Consider the following 20,698-nt stretch of genomic DNA (forward strand, 5'->3'; position numbering starts at 1 on the left):
GTCATGGGTTGTTTGTCACCTTATGATCTGAACAGCCAACTTCTATCTAATATGCCCTATACTGCTGGCACTAGAAAATGGCTGCTCTACTAGGTCTATATCTTGTTGTTAAGACATACGCAAGAAACAATCTAGGCTGCCTTTTGGAGGCATATTAGATTTTGCCATGTGAGAAGGTTTTGTGCCTCAAAATATGATTATTTCTTCAGTGGCTGGCTGCTCCTGTACAGTGTTAGTATTGTCCTCATGGCCTTCACTAGATTCTCATTACTGAATGAGGTTATAAAGTTGAGGCGCAACGTTTCAACAGGTAGAAAGTGAGAATAAAATGCAATCACACTTATAACAGCATTACACAAACAATTAAATTAATATGTTCTTCAAAAGAATGAAGAGTGAACTTGGAACAATGAAGTCTGTCCTCTCTTGTCTCACACCCTTGTCCTTCTCTCCTCCCCGTGCCTTTTACTCCCTCTGTTCCTCTAGTCGTTCACCCATGTCCCTCTCTCCTCCACTTGTCTTGTCTGTTTCTCCTCCCCTCTTCCTGTCCCCCTCTCCTCCTTCAGTCCTTTACCCCTGTCCTCCCCTCCATTGTGGCAGTAGGCTCAGTGTTTGGCTCCCACTTCTTAACATGGCTGGCTGTGTCATTGCCATCTCAGCAGCTCCCCACCTTATTTAATTGCCTTTGAGTTAATTACCCCACAAAGTGTGAACAATGTTGTCAGAGTTGTCCTCAGTAAAGCGATTCTATCTCAGACACTACCCCTCGCCAAATGGAGGCCTTTTTAAGTGGCGTAGGTCTAGGTGGGCACCAAATACTATTATTGAGTGGCTGCTGGACCAAAGCCATTGTAGACACTGGATAATGGAAAAGCTTGTTTTATAGACCTGGGGTTCCTCTTATTTGATCGTGTCTCAGTGTTGAGTGAACTAACTCTGCCAGCAAGGCTGTTTTAGATGAAGTGGTGCCCATGCAAAGCCTGTCTTACATATTTCGTTGTCCATCAGTTCTGTGTGCTGTTGTGACTATATGTAGCTGTGTTAGCAGTGTGGCCTTTCAGCCCACTGACAGTGACTGAGTAAGGCTGATCTTTGGAGGTCCTGCTCCCCTGCTTCTCCATGCCAGTGGCATCAGCTCCATAGATCATGGCTGTCATAGCGTGTGTAGGTGCTTGCACCACTCTGTTAGCCTCATCAGTCATTTTCACTCTTTAGTCGCTCATCTCACCCAGACCCTCCCTCCCCTCACACTCTCCCTCTCACGCACACATTTTTTTAATTAGGCAAAAATCAAAGGAGAAATATGAATATTCATAAGGAAACCACATTAATATGCACACTTATGCAAATTAGTATGCAATTAAGCCCTGTGTCTCCAGAGAGGCTTGGTAGCATTAACGGATAAGACTATGGGAGAAGGGGGTATTTGGAGTTTCTGCTCCGCCAATCTTTAGAATCCTTGTTTTTCCTATGCCACAGCCGCCACTTGTGAAATAATTTAACATTTTCATATATGCTTTGTGTACTGAATATGTATGTTATTGGTTGTTTTGTGGCTTAGCGTATGATGGCATCTGCAAAACTGCTGTGGAACGAATTTCAATGAGAAGCTGGACAATGACACATTCTGTTTATAGTTTGGTTTCTCAGCCAATCAGTGAAATGACCCCTCTATTAGACTGGTGATGGCGATTTTCACTTTGATGTTTACACATGGATATGTATGGAATGGTCCCTCCTTAAAGGGATAGTTCACCCAAATGTACAAATGCATTGATTTCCTTACCCTACCTTAAATAGTCTCTGCCTAGATCTTTGGGGTAGAGTTTTCCACAAACAATGTAAACAGTCTATGGATGAGGTATGACAGCAATCCATGCTTTGGTTTAGTTTCCCTGGCACTGTTTTCACATGCTAACATTTTAGCATTTGTGGCACAAATCCCTTTCAAGTCATGGGACCAATATTAAAAAATTTTGTGCATCATGTTCAAAACCTCTAAGTGACTTTGAGCTTCACAATCAATTTTGAATACTTTCGGATGATTTGGAAATGAGGTGCAGAAAATGCTAATATCGGTCCCCTGACCTGAATGGGATTTGTACCACAAATGCAAAAATGTTTGTATGTAGAAACTGTGCCAGGGAAACTTAACCAAAGCATGGATTTCCATCATACCTTGTCTCTAGACTGCTTACAAGTTGAAGAAACCAATGTCATGTTGTAATTTTGGTCAACAATCCCTTTAATGCAACAATGGCAGATTCTCTTAAAGATGACCTGTTGTCCCAGTGGCTGTGCCTTTTAAACCAGTTAACTCTTGTGAATGACATACATTGGCTCAGGGCCCTGCACTGCTGACAAGTTCACCTGAGTGATGGGTGCTAGCTTGTATTATGGCTACACGCCTACAAATAGGTTTGAGCTATAGGACCCTACCCCTAACTTCACTGTTGGTCGATGGTATTGCCCGGCGGCCACTCGATCCCACCGCTGACACCAAATAAACACTTGCGCTAGTACTAGGAAGGAGGAACATGCCCACAGTCATTGTAAGTTGCTGGTCTTAGTATAATTTGTCCGGATCTAGTAGTTTATGATGTAAGTTGTCTCTTCCATGGTCCACCCAACCTAATGTGAGTTTTTTTAAAGCTGTCTGTCTATACCAGTCAGTGAGTAACTCTGCCGTTTCTCTCATCCAGCTCTGGATGAGCGCAGTAGCTCTGGATCCTGGGGCCCTGGAGAACAGAACAGCCCCTCCTTCAACCAGGGACGGGTAAGCATTACCAGGGACTCCTTACAGGCTCTCAAACTCTCTCACTCACACACGATAACAGCAGAGTGTGTTGGCAAACTTTAGATTCAGACTGGTAGTTTTTACTTTGTACCTAATGTCTTGGAACAGTGTCAGGCGTTGGCAGGCTCTGCGCTAAACTTTACATCTGTGGAAGCCCAATGGTAATTGCTGCTTCACAGCCACGGTAACTGTCTTGGCTCGTTTCGGTGTAAATATAAGGAATGGGATATAAGGGGTGAAGATTGGCTGCAGCAAACTGTGATTACTGATTACCACAACTTGATGATTAAGACATTTCTAGAGCCTGGATTCTGCACATTTCCTGAGCTCGCATGACAGTTTACAGACTGGGATGAACCAGTGCACTGGCCATGGCATGGAAGGACTTCAGTGAACTCTGCTGACTTGGACTCCAGTCCTCATCATGTGTTTTCCCACAGGGCTACGGAGATGGCTCCCACTACAATGAGCATGAGGGCCTGTCATCTCCCTTCCTCAGTTCAGGAATCGGAGGTAGGCTACGCTCAGAGTCTTCTGGCTTGTCTCTTTGTGTCTATCACTGTTGTAATGCAGTGGTTCCCAACCTTTTTCAGTTACTGTACCACCAACTGAATTTTGCTCTGCCTGGGTACCCCTGAAGTTACCCCCTCGTGCATTTTTACCAGTAGGGCTGTGGTCTCAAGTCTTTTCAAGTACCCCCAGGGGTCCTAATACCCCTGGTTGGGAACCACTGTTGTAATGGGGATAGGTTGTAAATAAGTAGCGGAGGTTACTGTTGGTGTGTACGTATTTTGTTATGACCATGAAATTGTTATCTGAGTGACAAAGTGCCAGAAACTGTGTGTGGTGTGTGTAATGTGTATTTAGTGGGTGCTGGGGATGTTAAGATCACTGAAGCAGAAACGTTCTCTTGGGGTTTGTCTAGCCAGCACCTGAGAGCTCTATCACTACTTCTAATTTTAAATGGCTACTAATCATTTTTAACTTTGTCATTTTGAAAAATTACTCTGAATACCCAATGTGTAACTTCCATTCCATAAGGAACCCGCTAATTGTACATTTCGTCTTGCAGGTAAAAATGAGAGGGTACCATACTCTTCGTTTGGAGGCCAGGTAAGAGTACTTCTGACCCCTTTGCTTAGACCCTGTTATGATCATAGTTTAGGTTGCCCACATCACCAATTCTAACTTGATTTGAGCAAAATTCATAGTCAGGTTTCAGTATAAAGAAGACCCCGTTTTCTCACTTCTCCTTTCATCCGAAACACATTGAATTAGAGCGTTCTGGATTTCCCAGAACTGTGCATTCATGTGTGTTTTTCTATGCATTCCTGCATGTGTTGTTTGTTAACCCCTTGCTCTTTGTGTTGTTCTGCCAGCCTGGCTTCCTACCCAGTGACATCGCCATGCCCAGTCCAGATGCCATGTCTCCCTCTGGGCTAAAGTCTGCCTCACAGTTCTACCCCGGATCGTACCCCAACAACCCCAGGAGGAGGCCTCCCGATGGCCAGCTAGGTAAGAGAGATGGATTTGGAAAAAGCTTTAGTTCTTTGTAGAAATGTTTTTCAGGCTCTTGCCTTTTTATGTCAGATTATAGAACAATAAGTTGTCTCAGCCAAATATATGTGTAGCTTTAACCTTTTTAACTGGGTGAAAAATGCTAACAGTACACAATAATACCGTCAATATGGTCAAATAATATTTTATTTTCAAACAAGACACTAACGGCTCTAATTTAATAAACCTAACACAATGGTAAATCTTAGTGCTGGCGGTAGCGCTATAGGTCTGGGGTGTGCCAGAAATATTTGTGCTATTTTGACAGCAGGAATTATGAGCGCATTAACTGGCGGTGCCGCGAAATGACTGGGTTTTGATGAATAAATTAATTGTAGGTGTGACAAGGGCTTGTCCACTCACTGGCCAATCAATGCGTTTCATGGCTTAATACTGCATGCCATTGTCTCAAGTTCTGTAGGTCATTGATGGTCTTTGCGTTGTCGTTCAATTCGGCTGGGGGCACGGAATATTCTCGTCCTAGTCCCTTATGGATTGATGCTACAGTTTATTAAATAGCATAGGCTACAGAAACTAGTAATTACTGTAAAAAAAACATTCATTGTTTGGAGTGTTGACAGAACATTGTTGTAGTTGACTTCAACAAGTATAGGCCTACATATCTTTATGCATCGCTCTTCTTTCTTCTCAAACAAAAAATACTAGGCTTCTGTAAATTGTATGTAGATTTTATTGTGAGGCATGTTCTCAATAAGCAAGATACATCCTTGGCCTACCGTTTATATGGCGTTATAGGACTGAATAATTTGAATATGTTTGGATATGGGCTTCTTTGGAAACTAGACAAGAAGTGCTCTTTGGAAATGAGGATGGATACAACCTGAAAGACCTACATGCAGTGCATAGTCCAATGTGAATAATGCAAAAGCATCACGAGTAGACCATTTAGTAACCTTTTATGGATAGGCTACTTGGCTAATGCATGGCCAGGAAAAACACCTGACGCACTGCTGGTGAAACACCCTACTAGAATTACAGCTAAGGATTTCCTACTTTGTGCTTGTTTTGTTATCAAATGGAATAGATAACAAGCAATTGTTACAGCAAAATAACTTGAATGTTTCTAAATACAATGGTCACCGGCATCATCTCATCTCTCATTCCATTATGGACATGTAGCCTACATGGAGTGTTTGTTTTTCACACACATCCAAAATAATAACAGGCGCTGGCTAAAATAATGTACATAGATAAAAAGGGGATGTCCGCTCACTGTTTTGCTGCTCCAAAACGTGATCTTTTAATAAAGCTTTGGTGATTGAAATTTATTTCAAAGTGGTGTCACGAGCTTAACCCTTAATCGATAGTCTTGACTACTTGGTGAATGCATTGGGACAGACAAAAAAAAACTGCCTTAGTCAAATGAAACAAAGTGGGAAAATATAGTTTTTTTTATGTTTCTCAATACGAGGTTTACGGGAACAAAAAAAATATTTTCCTTGTACCATGTGCATAGGGCACTGTGTGGCACGCCTGGACAGGCTGTGCTTCCGCTGTCAAAATCCATGCCATAACCAGCAGCTTTACCACTAAGGCCAGGTTTTGGTTGGTCTTAAATATTCCCACCAGCGCTGTCTGAAATTGCACTTTGGCACACATTTTAAGAACACGCCTCAGATATTGCCACCCCTCCCACCTCGGCACAAGCGAGATCATGTAAGACAGTTCAATTACCAATCCTGGCGCAAGGGCTGGAAAATAGCAGAGCGCCGGCTTTAGCAGGTCAAAATCTTCAACGAGCGTGCGTTTGACAATTGTGCTGTCTTAACACCAGCCGAAAATAGAGCCCTAGCAGTCAACCTTTATGAAGCGTGCTATCTGATTTACCTTCTGTCTCCCTGTAGACACCCAACCGAAGAAGATCCGGAAACCCCCTGGCCTGCCTTCCTCGGTGAGTGTTCATTCTGCTCCCCTTCACAGACAGTCTCCGCACACTAACACTTACCACTGCCTGTCTGCTCCAGAAGCTCTCTGACAGACAGACAGGTGGGGCCAAATGGCCTTTGCTCACTCAGACAAACAACTGGCAGCCCAGGTGAGTGAGAGAGCCTCCAAACAAACATTTAGTTTCTACAACACTGGGCTCAGACTACTGACAAAGTACCAAATGAATAACTTTAGTCTATATTGTGCTCTACTGACAAATGCTACAGATGCTGAGCAAGCCTCCAAATAACCAACAGTAGTAAATAACACTGTAGAGTTGTTTTTGTTGGAACTAAGGCTTGAGATTGCTTACCATGCCCTGTAAGATGGTCCAGTGTGTTCAGGGTGCCTGATGCCTTTTTAACTAATAGTGGAAGGCCCCCTGCCAGGGATCATTAAAATGATATATTGCCATTACACAAACATTTTCTGTAACCCAAACCATGGGCACATTCACTCTCCTGCACTCTCATATATGCATATGTGACACCGCAGCGAAGACAGTCATAGTGAAACCTCTGTGGCCAGGGTTCGTGACTGCACCACATAGGCAATATTAAACACCGTCTGGGTTTGAGGCCCTTCTCTCAGCCGCTCCCACAGTTTGAGCGATGGCCATGTGGTTTTAGTGTAAATTAATGTAAAACCTCTGGCTGCCCCCCTCTTCAACCCGTCCGCTTACGCTTCGCCACACGATGGTCTGGGAGGCCTCCCCCTATGAGTGACCCAGTTGTGAGGCGTGCTGCTCGCAAGGCCTCTTAGCCCGTGTCTGAGCCCAGATTAATGACTGCTGATGATCCTGTGTCCCTCGCCCTGCTCTCCCCCTCTCCTCTCCCTGCTCTCCCCCTCTCCTCTCCCTGCTCTCCCCGCTCTCCCTCTCCCCGCTCTCCCTCTCCCCGCTCTCCCTCTCCCCGCTCTCCCTCTCCCCGCTCTCCCTCTCCCCGCTCTCCCTCTCCCCGCTCTCCCTCTCCCCGCTCTCCCTCTCCCCGCTCTCCCTCTCCCCGCTCTCTCTCTCTCCCTCTCCCCGCTCTCTCTCTCTCCCTCTCCCCGCTCTCTGCCTCTCCCTCTCCCCGCTCTCTCCCCCACCTGCTCCCCCTCTACCTTTGCACCCTCAGCTCTATGTGGTAACCTAGTTCTAGCTCTCCAACCCAACTGCCAGACCCCTCAACTAAACTTCTAATACCTGTACATCAGGGCCTGGCCCTAACCCCTAACCTCCATGTCACACACAACACAGGCCATTCCTCAGGCATATTGTTACCCCTTAATATGGCGCCATCTACACTACATGAAAAGTATGAGGACACCTGCTTGTCGAACATTTCATTCCAAAATCATAGGCATTAATATGGATTTGGTCCCCCCCTTTGCTGCTATAACAGCCTCCACTCTTCTGGGAAGGCTTTCTACTAGATGCTGGAACATTTCTGCAGGGACTTGCTTCCATTCAGCCACAAGCCTTAGTGAGGTTGGGCACTGATGTTGGGCGATTAGGCCAATTCTCAAAGGTGTGAATTATATGGACCTCACTTTGTGCACTGGGGCCTAACCCAAACTTTTGCCACAAAGTAGGAAGCACATAATCGTAAGATGTTGTCATGCTGTAGCGTTAAGCATACCCTTCACTGGAACTAAGGGCCCCGAACCATGAAAAACAGCCACAGACCATTATTCCTCCTCCACCGGACTTTACAGTTCGCACTATGCATTGGGGCAGGTAGCGTTCTCCTGGCATCCGCCTGACCCAGATTCGTCTGTCGGACTGCCAGATGGTGAAGCGTGATTCATCACTCCAGAGAAGGCCTTTCCACTGCTCCAGAGTGCAATGGTGGCGAGCTTTACACCACTCCAGTCGACGCTTGGCATTGCGCATGGTGGTCTTAGGCTTGTGTGCGACTGCTCGGCCATGGAAATCCATTTCATGAAGCTCCGGGATGAACAGTTCTTTTGCTGATGTTGCTTCCAGAAGAAGTTTGGAACTCGGTAGTGAGTGTTGCAACCGAGGACAGAAGATTTTTACGCACTAAGTGCTTCAGCACTCGGCGGTCCCATTCTGTGAGCTTGTGTGGCCTACCACTTCGCGGCTGAACCGTTGTTGCTCCTAGACGTTTCCACTTTACAATAACAACACTTACAGTTGACCGGGGCAGCTCTAGCAGGGCAGAAATTTGACAAACTGAAAAGTGGCATCCTATGACGGTGCCACGTTGAAAGTCACTGAGCTCTTCAGTAAGGCCATTTTACTGCCAATGTTTATCTATTGAGATTGCATGGCTGTGCTCGATTTTTATACACCTGTCAGCAACGGGTGTGGCTACAATAACAGAATCCACTAACATAATCCACTAATTTCAAGGGTTGTCCACATACTTTCTTTAATACGTGCATACAGTACCAGTCAAGAGTTTGGACACACCTACTCATTCAAGGTTTTTTCTTTATTTTTACTGTTTTCTACATCGTAGAATAATAGTGAAGATATCTAAACTATTAAATAAATCAGAGACAGTGTCACCAGCAAGCGCCATTACACCACCACCTCCATGCTTCACGGTGGGAACCACACTTGCGGAGATCATCCGTTCACCTACTCTGTCTCACAAAGACAAGGTGGTTGGAACCAAGAATCTCAAATCTGGACTCATCAGACATGAGGACAGATTTCCACCGGTCTAATGTCCATTGCTTGTGTTTCTTGGCCCAAGAAAGTCTCTTCTTATTATTGGTGTCCTTTAGTAGTGGTTTAGTGGTTTCTTTGCAGCAATTCGACCATGAAGGCCTGATTCACGTAGTCTCCTCTGAACAGTTGATGTTGAGATGTGTCTATTACTTGAACTCTGTGAAGCATTTATTTGGGCTGCAATATCTGAGACTGGTAACTCTATTGAACTCATCCTCTGCAGCAGAGGCAACTCTGGGTCTTCCTTTCCTGTAGCGGTCCGGATTGACTGACCTTCATGTCTTAAAGTAATGATGAACTATTGTTTCTCTTTGCGGCAGGTAGCTTAGTGGTTAGAGTGTTGGGCCAGTAACCGAAAGGTTGCTAGATCGAATCCCCGAGCTGACAAGGTAAAAGTCTGTCATTCTGCACCTGAACAAGGCAGTTAAACCACTGTTCCTAGGCTGTCATTGTCAATAAGAATTTATTCTTAATTGACTTGCCTAGTTAAATAAAGGTTAAATAAATAAATAAAGCTGTTCTTGCCATAATATGGATTTTGTCTTTTACCAAATAGGGCTATACCACCCCTACCTTGTCACAACACAACTGAATGGCTCCAACGCATTAAGAAGGAAAGAAATTCCACAAATTAACTTTTAACAAGGCACAGCTGTTAATTGAAATGCATTCCAGGTGACTACCTCATGATGCTGGTTGAGAGAATGCCAAGAGTGTCCAAAGCTGTTGCCATGGCAAATGGTGGCTACTTTGAAGGATCTCAAATGTAAAATATATTTTGATTTGAGAATTTATTTTATTACTACATGATTCCCTATGTGTTATTTCATTGTTTTGATGTCTTCTCTGTTATTCGACAATGTAGAATAGTAAGAATAATGCTAGAATGAGAAGGTGTGTCCAAACTTTTGACTGTTACCATGTGTATATGTAGTTTTCTAGACCAGCGTTTTCCAAAGTCTGTCCTTGGGACCCCAAGGGGTGCACGTTTTGGTTTAGTTGATTATTTGAATCAGCTATGGCGTGCTAGGGCAAAAACCAAAACTTGCACCCCTTAGGGTCCCGAGGACCGAGTTTGGGAAACCGTAATTTAACCTTTTATTTAACTAGGCAAGTCGGTTAAGAACAAATTCTTATTTTACAATGACAGCCTACCCCGGCCAAACCCTTCCCGAATCCGGACAAAGCTGGGCCAATTTTGTGCCACGCTATGGGACTCCCGATCACTGTGATACAGCCAGGGATCGAACCATGGTCTGTAGTGATGCCTCTAGCACTGAGATGCAGTGCCTTAGACCACTGCGCCACAGTGGTAATAATACAGACCTACAGTGGTTGTATTATTAATGTAGAGGATATTTTCTCTAAGTTGATATTGTTTTCTACTAGGCCCATTCTATTGTCATATTACATCACTTGTTTTGCAAATGCTCACACAGTCAGAACCTGAATTACATTAAACCCCCATTAGTGAGGATTTTCCACAGAAATCTGAATTCTTTCTTCCTAAGAACACAATTATCCACCCGCAATCATTGTTTCATTCCCCCACACATCTATCTAGAGCAGAAGATTCGCTCAACATTGTTTCCCCTGAAAGACAAGCCTATTGTTAAATGAAGCCATTTCCGCCTTGTTCTCTCGAATTAACCGTGATGGTAGTAAAGCCCCTATTCACACAGACTGACTCCCCTGGTCATATCATGCTTTGTTTAAGTCATTTAGATTACCTTATTCTGTCCCCCACCCCAGCCTTATCTTTCTGCCTATTTCATAAATCATCAGCGCCTTAATTTCCCCCCCACACTCCCCACATTGCCCCCGCCCCCTCCATTGCAACCTCGCTCTCTCTCGCTGACTGGCACCCAGCCCCCGCCTCTCTCAGCCCTCTCCCTCTCCTCGGCTCTCCTCAGCCCAGCTGCCTGTGGAGTTGGACCAGGTCCAGGAACAGGCAGATGGCTCTGTAATTAGAAGTGCATCTCTCCATTCCCTTTCCACTTCTCTCTGTTAAATCAAATTACAGAAAAAAAATCTGTTTTCTGGTTTAGCATTCTTTGCAGCATAGCCTCTCTCTCTTCCCTCTTTCACCCCGTACATGCCAGAAAGCGTGAGTAATGGGTTATAGTGTCAGGAAGCTGGGATCTTTGTGTCCATTTGAATTTTAGGGGAGTGATTCGACGTTTCCGACACATGCAGGGGAAAAAAGGTTTGGAATGGCTTGCCATTTTCAATGTAGCATTCATTGTGGTTCGGAATAACTTGGAATGGACCCTTGAAGGGCCATTTAACCAAATGGCTATTAGAGTATTGGGTCACGGACCCATATCACCCCTAATTCAAAAAATACAAATTCAGTACATTGGTATTATCTATGCCCCTTCAGTATCTATGCCCCTTGGTACTATAGAAATCAGAGAAACAATTAAATGTGATTCCCTTGCTTATTTGAGGTCATGGGCTGGACAATGTTGTGTGTTTGTGCACATCTCCGTGTGTAAGCTGCTGGTGAAAGGATAGCTTGAGGGGAGGCTCTGCAGGCACTAACCCTGCTATGTCACTGGGCTCCTGGGAGAGAGGAAGTGCTGGCTGTGCTGTGGGATTGTAACCGTCGCTGTGCCCGGCATGGCCACTGTGCCGCTCTCGCACACCACATAGGCAGGGAGGCATGCCAGCCTCACCCTCGCCACCTCCTGGCTGCTTAGTGCTACAACCGTTAGCTAAACGTTAACACCATTGATTAGTGGCAGTTGTGCATTTGTTATCTTGGCAATAGTGATACCTGGCAATTGTAGATGTAAGGCGCAGACACCTTTTATTTTAGGGGAGGCTGACTGTAGGTATATATCATGCCGCAAGTGTGTTTTGTTGAAATGACAACTAATGTGAAATTTGTTTCACCTATTAGGTGTATGCCTCTTCCTCCGGGGATGAGTATGCCCGTGACAACGGAGGATATCCTGGCACCAAACCTGGCTCTGTCTACCCAGGCTCTTTTTACATGCAAGGTAACTATGTCAACCACTTAAGCACTGGAGTGATGACACAGTCTAACCTCTTTGTTATGTTAACTTAATGATTTAAGGTATATGAAAATGTGTTCTGTTCAAATGCACTGGAGTCAGTCATGTTTGAGTTAGTAAGTCCATTGCCTAACCCTGTTGTTGTTGACAGAGGGACTCCACCCCTCCTCTGACCCTTGGGCCTCATCAGGACCTTTGGGTCAGTCTGGCTACTCTGCCATGCTGGGGAACTCTCCCCACATCGGACAGCCCGGATCCTTCTCTGCCATCAACCCACAGGACAGGATGGTGAGGACAACACCACGCTATGTAATATTTCATATAATTTACTATCAAGTAACTGTTGTATTGAGTTCTGTGTTCTTTTTTAATGCTATTTCTACTCTCTGACGAATCCAACTTCCATACAAGTTGCTCTAACCCAAGCTGTTTTGTCTTCCCTCTAGAAGCGTCAACCCCTGCCTCTGTCCCCACAGAACTACCCTCTCCACGGCAGTGAGGTGAACGGCAGTCTCCCGCCCGGCTTCCACTCTGGCTCTGGGAGCTACAACCACACATCCTCCATCAACGGCGCAGACAGCATCATGGGTACAATAAAGGCTCACATGACAACCGTGCATTTTGTTAACCAATTACCTTGTCCTTCTCCTGTTAAAAATGTTGTGTTGCCCCTCGGTTTAACAATGTCTTTAAAGCGGTCTCACTAGCTTATTGGAGACCTTTTTATATAGTAGTTGCTGCCTTTTTAAATAATGGGTGAGGTCAATAAGCTGTCGTTTCTCCACAGCCAATAGAGGCACTACTGCAGGGAGCTCAGGGGATGAGATTGGGAAGGCTCTTGCTTCAGTGAGTAATCCTCTCAAAAAAAATCCTACAGACCTTTTGATTGAACTGCATTGTGTTCTGCTGTTCACTGTCTAAAGACACTTTGTCCTGTGTGGGTTAGATCTACCCCTCGGACCACAACAGTAACAACTTCTCCTCCACACCCTCCACCCCAGTGGGCTCGCCCCAGGGAATTGCAGGTATACATACTGGATTATACATGCTGCATCTAATAGCTTGTATTAGTAAAGGGCTTGACTGGATCTCTGGAGCCCTGAAAATGGTTCTGGAGCTCCATCTACTGTTGGAAATCAGAGCTGTCATTTTGTTGGACAGGATTTTCTGTGTAAATATGGCATCTCTTCTATTCTCTCTCTGCAGGAGCTGCATCTCAATGGCCAAGACCTTCAGGGCAGTCTGCCCTGTCACCCAACTACGAAGGGCAACTGCATGCCCTGGTACGCCCTCATCACTCCAAATAATTACAAAATCTATTATTTGATGTGATCGTATAGTAGTCAACATAGTGACTGAGATGTGCCCTTTACATCTGTCTCCTTGCAGCAGAACAAAATGGAGGACCGCCTGGAGGAGGCCATCCACGTGCTGCGTAGCCACGCTGTCCAAGGCCCGCCCGGCCTGGGAGGAGGAGCCCACTCTGACATGCACAGCCTGCTGAGCGCTGTGTCCTCTGTACACAACGGTGGCCTGGGAGGTCTCTCTCAGGCCTTCTCCAATGCTGGCCTTGCCCTCAGCAACAGACACCCTACCTTGGTGAACACACCTTCTGACTCCAAGACTTAGCCCCCTGTTGTCTTACATTACTGAGATTATGATGATCATTTTTATTGAACTTTCCAAGCAACAGATTTAATAAAGCTTTTGTCATCGCGTTGCATGTTGTTGTGTTTGTCTCATGTTTTGTTACCATTCTCCAGGGAGGGAACCACCAGGAGGAGCCCACAGGCCTTCCTCCCAGCAGTACCCTGCTGCACGGTCACCACGCCTCCGGACCCCCTCAGCCCACTGGACAACCAGAGGGCTTCACCAGTGAGTCACACACTCTGATTCACTGCTCATCCCCCACATGACCTGTGACCTTTACTCCTGTTCCCTGATTTAATGTATTAAACATGGCAAGCCGATAAGATAATGGGGCTACTTAATTGTTCTCTAAATCGGACATACTGAAGGTGCATTTCTGTGCTGCAACACAGGTCTGCCAGGAAGTGTGGCCCGCTCCACACACTCGTCCAGCGGCTCGGACATCAAGAGGGAGGACAAGGAGGACGACGAGAACTCCTCCATCGCTGACAAGTCTGAGGACGAGAAGAAAGAAACCAAACGCATCAGAGCAAGGTAGGTGATCACCAACCTTCTCTCACCCCGACTATTGACACTGTCAACTGTCATAGAGAATGCATTCCTGTGTTACCATTTGTTGATGAACATACTGTAGACTATTTTATCCCACATAGGTGGAAATGTTGTTCAATTTTGTTAGCGAAAGAAATACAAGGAGGAGCGCATGACATTAGCCTCGATGTAGATGCACAATTTCAACTGCTAGTTAGCTGTGTTAGTTGAGTTGGTCACTAATCTAATTGGTAGCTAGTTGTGTAATGCCCTCCCGTCATGTTCCATTGTTTTCAGAAAGGAGGCGTTGACCCTCCAGATCCTCTCTGGCCTCTCAGGCCTGTCAGACCCGGGAGATGAGTAAGTCTCCATCCATAGGCCATAGTGCTTTGTGCGCTGAAAGCACACAATTGGGGAGCCAATACTGTATATCAAAGTCTACCGTTCTGCAAAGCCTAGCACTTACATTTTCATTTGGTTTGATGGTAATAGACATAAGTTGGAAAACAAAGCAACATTGAATATGGTAAATGGTAAAAAATAACAACATTTCCAAACCATGTGGGATAAATCATTATTGTTTAGTATTTTTACCAAATAGTCTTATAATGCGTTTCACTGCAATTGGTAACTTCTTTTCCTAGTCTTGAGTAAATTAAATGTTTCTTCGGATCAATTGTATGACTTAACAATGTATCTGGAGCTTCCTTTTAATACATTTACTTTCAGAACAACATAACTTCCTGGTGCTACCCAGGATTCTTTTAGAATGACAGCTAAATGCTTAGGTGTCTATGCTGCTTCGCATGTTTTGCTGAGGTGCAGCTGGCACATGCGGCCCAACTCTTTGAAAGTCTAGTTGCTTGGTTTGTGAGTGCCGTCCTCCCGTGGCTTCATTCCTCTCCGTGTCTTCCGCCTTCTAGTCAAGAGGATGAGGATGACGAGGACCTTCCTCCTGAGGTAAAGGTAGAGCGTGAGAAAGAGCGGCGAGTGGCCAACAACGCCCGCGAGCGGCTGCGAGTGCGAGACATCAACGAGGCTTTCAAGGAGCTGGGCCGCATGTGCCAGCTGCACCTCAGCAACGACAAACCTCAGACCAAACTGCTCATCCTGCATCAAGCCGTCAACGTCATTCTCAACCTGGAGCAGCAAGTCAGAGGTAACGCAGGGCTACTGTGGCCATATCTCTTGTATTGTCACTTTTTACATGTTGACCTCTATATTACTTTGTCCCCTGTGTATATTCTTTTCTCAGTGGACCATCGAGAACCATCCCGAAAATTTCATCCAGCTATTTTTCACACCAGAAAAATCTGTTTTATGTATCTTTTTAATAAAGGATTGAGTTTTTATAGCACAGTGGAAGGTTGGTTAAATGACTTGTATGCAATGTAAACTCATATTCCCTGCTATCCCCTCTTGTCAGAACGCAACCTGAACCCTAAAGCAGCATGTCTGAAGCGGCGGGAGGAGGAGAAAGTCTCTGGGGTGGTGGGGGAGTCCCCCATGCAGCTCTCAGGAGGCCACCCCGGCATGGGTGGAGATGGCCATAACCCAGTCAGCCATATGTAATACCAGGTAGGTATCTCTTCATCCATATTTCATCGTTGTCAATAATTGTAGTGCTTTCAAGTTTAGAAGACTGACACTATTGTATTTTCCTTTGCAGATCTGGTGGAATTCCCTTGGCTCTCGGAAGATGTGGCCTTGATCTCTTCTTCCACCCATTCTTCTCAGTGTGTACATATACTGATGTGTCTGTGTATTGTCAAATTCAGTTTCAAGACACACATTCACACACCCTTATCCACACATGCATACTGCCAAAACTGACACAGCCAATTTGCAGCACTCCTGACCATGACTACCAGCGCAAATGTGAAGAACCTTGTACTTTTTTTTTTTTTGAATATACATATATTTTTTGCTTCCGTGACATGATGGATAACCGGAGTACTAGTGTCCAGCCACAAATGGGACTTAAAACACTGCCGAGAGGTGCTCTGTGAAAGACAGAAGCCTAACAAACTACAAATTTACAAAAGGATTTGTGCCTAATTGTTACATGTTTTATGAGACATTTAAGCAAATGTGTGGAACGTTTTGTTTAGGGGTTGCTTGTATGTATGAGCAAGTGTAGATTTGTCATTCCCAACTTAATGGTACAGTCTTACATATGTTATGTAACCAAATCCATGTGATAGAGAGGGCAGTTGACCTGCATCGTGGGACAGAGTTGCAGTCCCACCCCAGCTCTGTGGGCCCTGGGCCCAACATGAGACGAGGCAGAAGGGGGAGGAACCTCACCTGCCTAGTTGTCATGTTCAGTGTTGTAGAAGGCTTTTTTTTTTTTAGAAGGCTCCAAGGCTTTTCTTCCCTGCCATAAACAAAATAATAGTATTTCAGACTCCAGTATTGCTCCAGCATCCCCTCGGTGTAGGTTAATTGGGAGACACCGGTTTACCTGGCATGGGGTAGAAAAGCAGTTTATCAGCACAAAAGAAACAGTAATTGTTCATCCTGCGTCTAACCCCCACCCATTGGTTACTATTGATGCCATCAGAAACTAGAGAAGCTTTCTGGAAAGCTTGTGGTGCTAACCAGCCACTTTGTTCCATCTAGTCATGAGACTGGAGGCTTGGTTTGGAATACTCTGATGGGCATCTTATGGCCATATTGTGTAGTGCCACCCTTTGAGTTTCAAATCAATTGACCCTGAACTTATGCCCCATGCATTGTTATTCTTAAAAAACTAACACTAGGCGCCAATGTGCATATGCAGGTTCAACCAGTGATACCCTTAATGGAATGAAATATCCTCTTAATACCAGACAAGCAATTTATTAGAAGTTCAGTTGTCTATTCTTAAAATTGAAGCTTTGAGCATTCCCATTGAACTACACTACATGGCCAAAAGTGTGTGGATTCGGTTATTTCAGCCACCCGTTACTGACATATATAAATCGAGCACACAACCATGCAATCTCCATAGACAAACATTGGCAGTAGAATAGCCTTACTGAAATGCTCAGTGACTTTCAACGTGGCACTGTCATAGGATGACACGTTTCCAACAAGTCAGTTCATCAAAGTTCTGCCCTGGTAGAACTGCCCCGGTCAACTGTAAGGGCTGTTATTGTGAAGGGGAAACGTCTAGGAGCAACAAAGGCTCAGCTGCGAAGTGGTAGGCCACATATGCTCATCTGTCCTCGGTTGCAACACTGACTACCGAGTTCCAAACTCCGGAAGCAACGTCAGCACAAAAACTGTTCATCGGGAGCTTCATTAAATGGGTTTCCATGGCCAAGCAGCCACACACAAGCCTAAGATCATGTACAATGCCAAGCGTCGGCTGGAGTGGTGTAAAGCTCGCCGCCATTGGACTGGAGCAATGGAAACGTATTCTCTGGAGTGATGACTCATGCCCATGATTTTGGAATTAAATGTTCGTTGAGCAGGTGTCCACATACTTTTGGCGATGTAGTGTAGTAAGAGCTCACTCATGCTGTGAAGTCTTGACTATATTATTAAAATGTTAATGCTTAATGAGACAATCTGATTTGTAAATCCACCTCAAGCATACATTCATCTAAGGATATTGTTTCAAATGGAGCAAAATTAAATGCATATAAATATATATTTGTCTATACATTGTAGATTTTAAATCCATGACAATATTAGTTTGAAGTTTAGAGTGTATCGTAGTTGAGCAGAATGAAGAGCTGATATTTAATCTTAATGTATTTTCAAAATGAACTCAAATTGGACTGTCAGATTTGCCATTGGAGAGGAAAGCTTAACTTAAACAAGAACACAGGCTCAGAAAGAGAAACGAAGACCGATGGGGTCAGTTGTAGGCTTAATTATCATTATGTATTTAGTGGCCATTAAGCTGTCAGTCTTTGGTGCATTCCATTTTGATGAGATTGCAACATTTGACTAAGGGGTATAGTGGCCTAAAATATTGATATTGTTTCTGTTTTTTTTATATATATATATAGAGGAAGGAAGTTTTTTTTGTCCATTACCCAGATTCATTATTTCTTTTCAAATGGGAATGTGTGGATGGAATTTATGCCACTGACTGTCCTATTGAAGTGTTCTTACTGAATGGTCATGTGGCTTCACAAAGCAAAGTCTATGAAGACGGGCACTGTCTCGAACAGTAATTATGCAACTGGTTTTGAATGTAACATTCAAATGTGGATTGCCTTCATTTTCAAGTACATATCCAGGTTTTGTATGTCGGTTCAATGTTATTATTTTCTCTTCATTTCAAACGTTCCATTCTATTCTCTGCATTCGTCCATGTGGTTGTCAATGTGCAGCTACATTGTCCTGACATGTTATTTTGGAGTTTGTGTTTGGATGGTCTGAAAAAACAAGTGTTAATTCCTGTTGTAAGTTAATATCATGGCTTCAGACATGGTATAGCACCGACCTCTAACCACAGAGGCAGAAATGTACATTGTTACTTGTTGGTCATAGTATTGAGAAGGATTTAAGTTTACTTTGTAGAAAGTGAGGAAAAGAAAAAGACCGTTTCAAATCAATAGTGTGGCCTTTTCATTCTCAAGACTAAAGATGTCATTACTGGAGAGTGATGCCTTATCAGTGCCTGAACTTGTATTTTCATTAACTATAAAGACAGTTCTTTTTTAAACCATAACATTTCATGTATCGCCAAGATTAGAGGTACATCGGATGAACCACCCCATCCCCCCCTTTTCACTTTTCAGGAAGAAGTTGAAAATTTAAAAAAATAAAATATTCTATGTATCTAGTTAAATAAACATTTTAACTTTTATGTAGATCTCTTGTTATTTTTATTTTTTTATTCAACTGGATTTGACCATACTACTGTTAAGTTGTGGCTGTAGGTTCAAGTCCTTGTTTTGTTTGTCTGTTCGCCCCCCTATTGATAAACCACTCGACACTACTGGGTTCTAAGAGATGATGGGTTCTACCCTTGTGATCTGCTTTTCGAAGCATCCTCAAACTGTCTATATATATATATATATATATATATGGCTTCAGCTTTGAAGTGGGGGGCTGTGTTATTTTGAGCCATGACAACTGGAGCTTTTTGTCACTAGAACTACCATTTCTGTGTAAAAGAGTAAGTCTCCTCCATTTACTTTGAGATCTCTTTTTTCTGATATCATTCTCCTTATTGACTTTGACAGTGACTTATTGTAAGGGGTATTGATGTACCTCTTCAGAGTTGATTTTGAAGATTTGTTTCTCTACTATTACAAGGTGAAATATGTGTAGGCCTACTAAATATTGCGGATTTGTTCTGAGAATTTTTTTTACTGATCTGATGTCATTGCGTATTCTGTGAACGTCCCACAATGACAAAATGTACAACCTGTATTCTGAGTTGTTGGATAGGGGGAAAGATGGAGGGTCTTTTCTGTGTCTCGACCTGAATATTGACACAGGCCCTGTTTGAATACTTAGACATGCGTCCATCCGTCCTCGCTTAATGACATGACTGGATAGTGTGAGTTGTATTGTCAACCTGTTTAAAATCTGACATGAATATAACTTTATTTGATTTCATTTGTTATATGAAAGAACCTTGCTTTCACCTACCAAATTATTTCAGCCCATAGATCAATTCGAGGAAGGCACTACTGTTTTTTAATTCAAGTATTCAAGCGGGGCCACACTCACTGCTACAAAGCCTGGCATCTTACACTTGCAGCGAGGACACAATCAAGACTGAGCAGTGTTTTCAGAGTGCCTCCAGTCCCGGTCTTTATTATAATTTCTTTTATATATAAAGTAGTTATTGAGAACTGTCCTGTATATAACAGTAATGTAGCAATAAATGTGCCATTTTTAATAACAGAATTATACCTTTTTCAATGTCTGGCTTTTGAATCTTGTAAACATGAAAGGAAAATAAAGGAAAACATTGTAATAAAGGGTTTATTATAGCTTGGCAAATTAATGTCTCCTCTCAATGATCTCCCATTGGTGAGAAAGTATAGCCCACAAGCCCTAACTAAAGTTTTCCAAATGGTTGAACTTGGTTTTCAATGTGATGTCCCTTAAGCCCAGACAAAGATAATGTTATTTACTAACCAGCCTCTTCCTCTCTGGCTCAGATTAAGAAATAAATAAAATCACATTGGAGATTTAGCCAAATTAGGCGGTCATAAAACAAGAATCTTATGGAATTGATTGATAGGGAAATATTGACCATCTAGTAGCCCACTGTAAAATGAGCACTAAAAACAACTATCATACATTCGCTAGCTATAAATCAAGGCCTACTCACAATACAATATGACTATCTGTACACAAGATTATGTATCTAATATATATGAAAAAATAAAATAATTTGATAGCTATATGTTGATTTAAAGGAAAATATGGAAAGCCAGATTGTGGCATAAATAGTAGCCAATGCCGTAGTATTGGTATAGTCTTTGTAGCGTATCTATTTGACATCAATGGGTCAACTCAGGTTAGCTATCAAATCTCATTGTTATTAAAATTATAACC

At 43.6% G+C, this 20,698-nt stretch overlaps 1 protein-coding gene across 13 annotated transcripts in view; it reads left to right on the plus strand.

The window, feature by feature from the left end:
- Positions 1 to 20,127, plus strand: part of LOC129855170 (transcription factor E2-alpha-like) — a 32,151-nt gene extending 12,024 nt beyond the window's left edge. For 3 of the 13 annotated variants that reach the window (XM_055922549.1, XM_055922556.1, XM_055922548.1), the window contains 16 exons: positions 2,703 to 2,776; positions 3,238 to 3,310; positions 3,870 to 3,910; positions 4,177 to 4,312; positions 6,220 to 6,266; positions 11,887 to 11,986; positions 12,153 to 12,310; positions 12,448 to 12,589; positions 12,789 to 12,847; positions 12,948 to 13,026; positions 13,208 to 13,284; positions 13,391 to 13,600; positions 13,765 to 13,876; positions 14,044 to 14,185; positions 14,480 to 14,542; positions 15,106 to 15,701. In XM_055922549.1, the coding sequence (XP_055778524.1) occupies positions 2,703 to 2,776; positions 3,238 to 3,310; positions 3,870 to 3,910; positions 4,177 to 4,312; positions 6,220 to 6,266; positions 11,887 to 11,986; positions 12,153 to 12,310; positions 12,448 to 12,589; positions 12,789 to 12,847; positions 12,948 to 13,026; positions 13,208 to 13,284; positions 13,391 to 13,600; positions 13,765 to 13,876; positions 14,044 to 14,185; positions 14,480 to 14,542; positions 15,106 to 15,577 (1,985 nt within the window). In that variant the 3' untranslated portion in view covers positions 15,578 to 15,701. Of the gene's footprint in view, positions 1 to 2,702; positions 2,777 to 3,237; positions 3,311 to 3,869; positions 3,911 to 4,176; positions 4,313 to 6,219; positions 6,267 to 11,886; positions 11,987 to 12,152; positions 12,311 to 12,447; positions 12,590 to 12,788; positions 12,848 to 12,947; positions 13,027 to 13,207; positions 13,285 to 13,390; positions 13,601 to 13,764; positions 13,877 to 14,043; positions 14,186 to 14,479; positions 14,543 to 15,105; positions 15,761 to 15,851 lie in introns of those variants that run through there. The other 10 variants (XM_055922557.1, XM_055922558.1, XM_055922560.1 and 7 more) reach the window with 10 other exon arrangements.
- Positions 20,128 to 20,698: the final 571 nt, after the last annotated feature.

This window comes from Salvelinus fontinalis, chromosome 5 (assembly GCF_029448725.1).
Source record: "Salvelinus fontinalis isolate EN_2023a chromosome 5, ASM2944872v1, whole genome shotgun sequence".
Classification (NCBI taxonomy): domain Eukaryota; kingdom Metazoa; phylum Chordata; class Actinopteri; order Salmoniformes; family Salmonidae; genus Salvelinus; species Salvelinus fontinalis.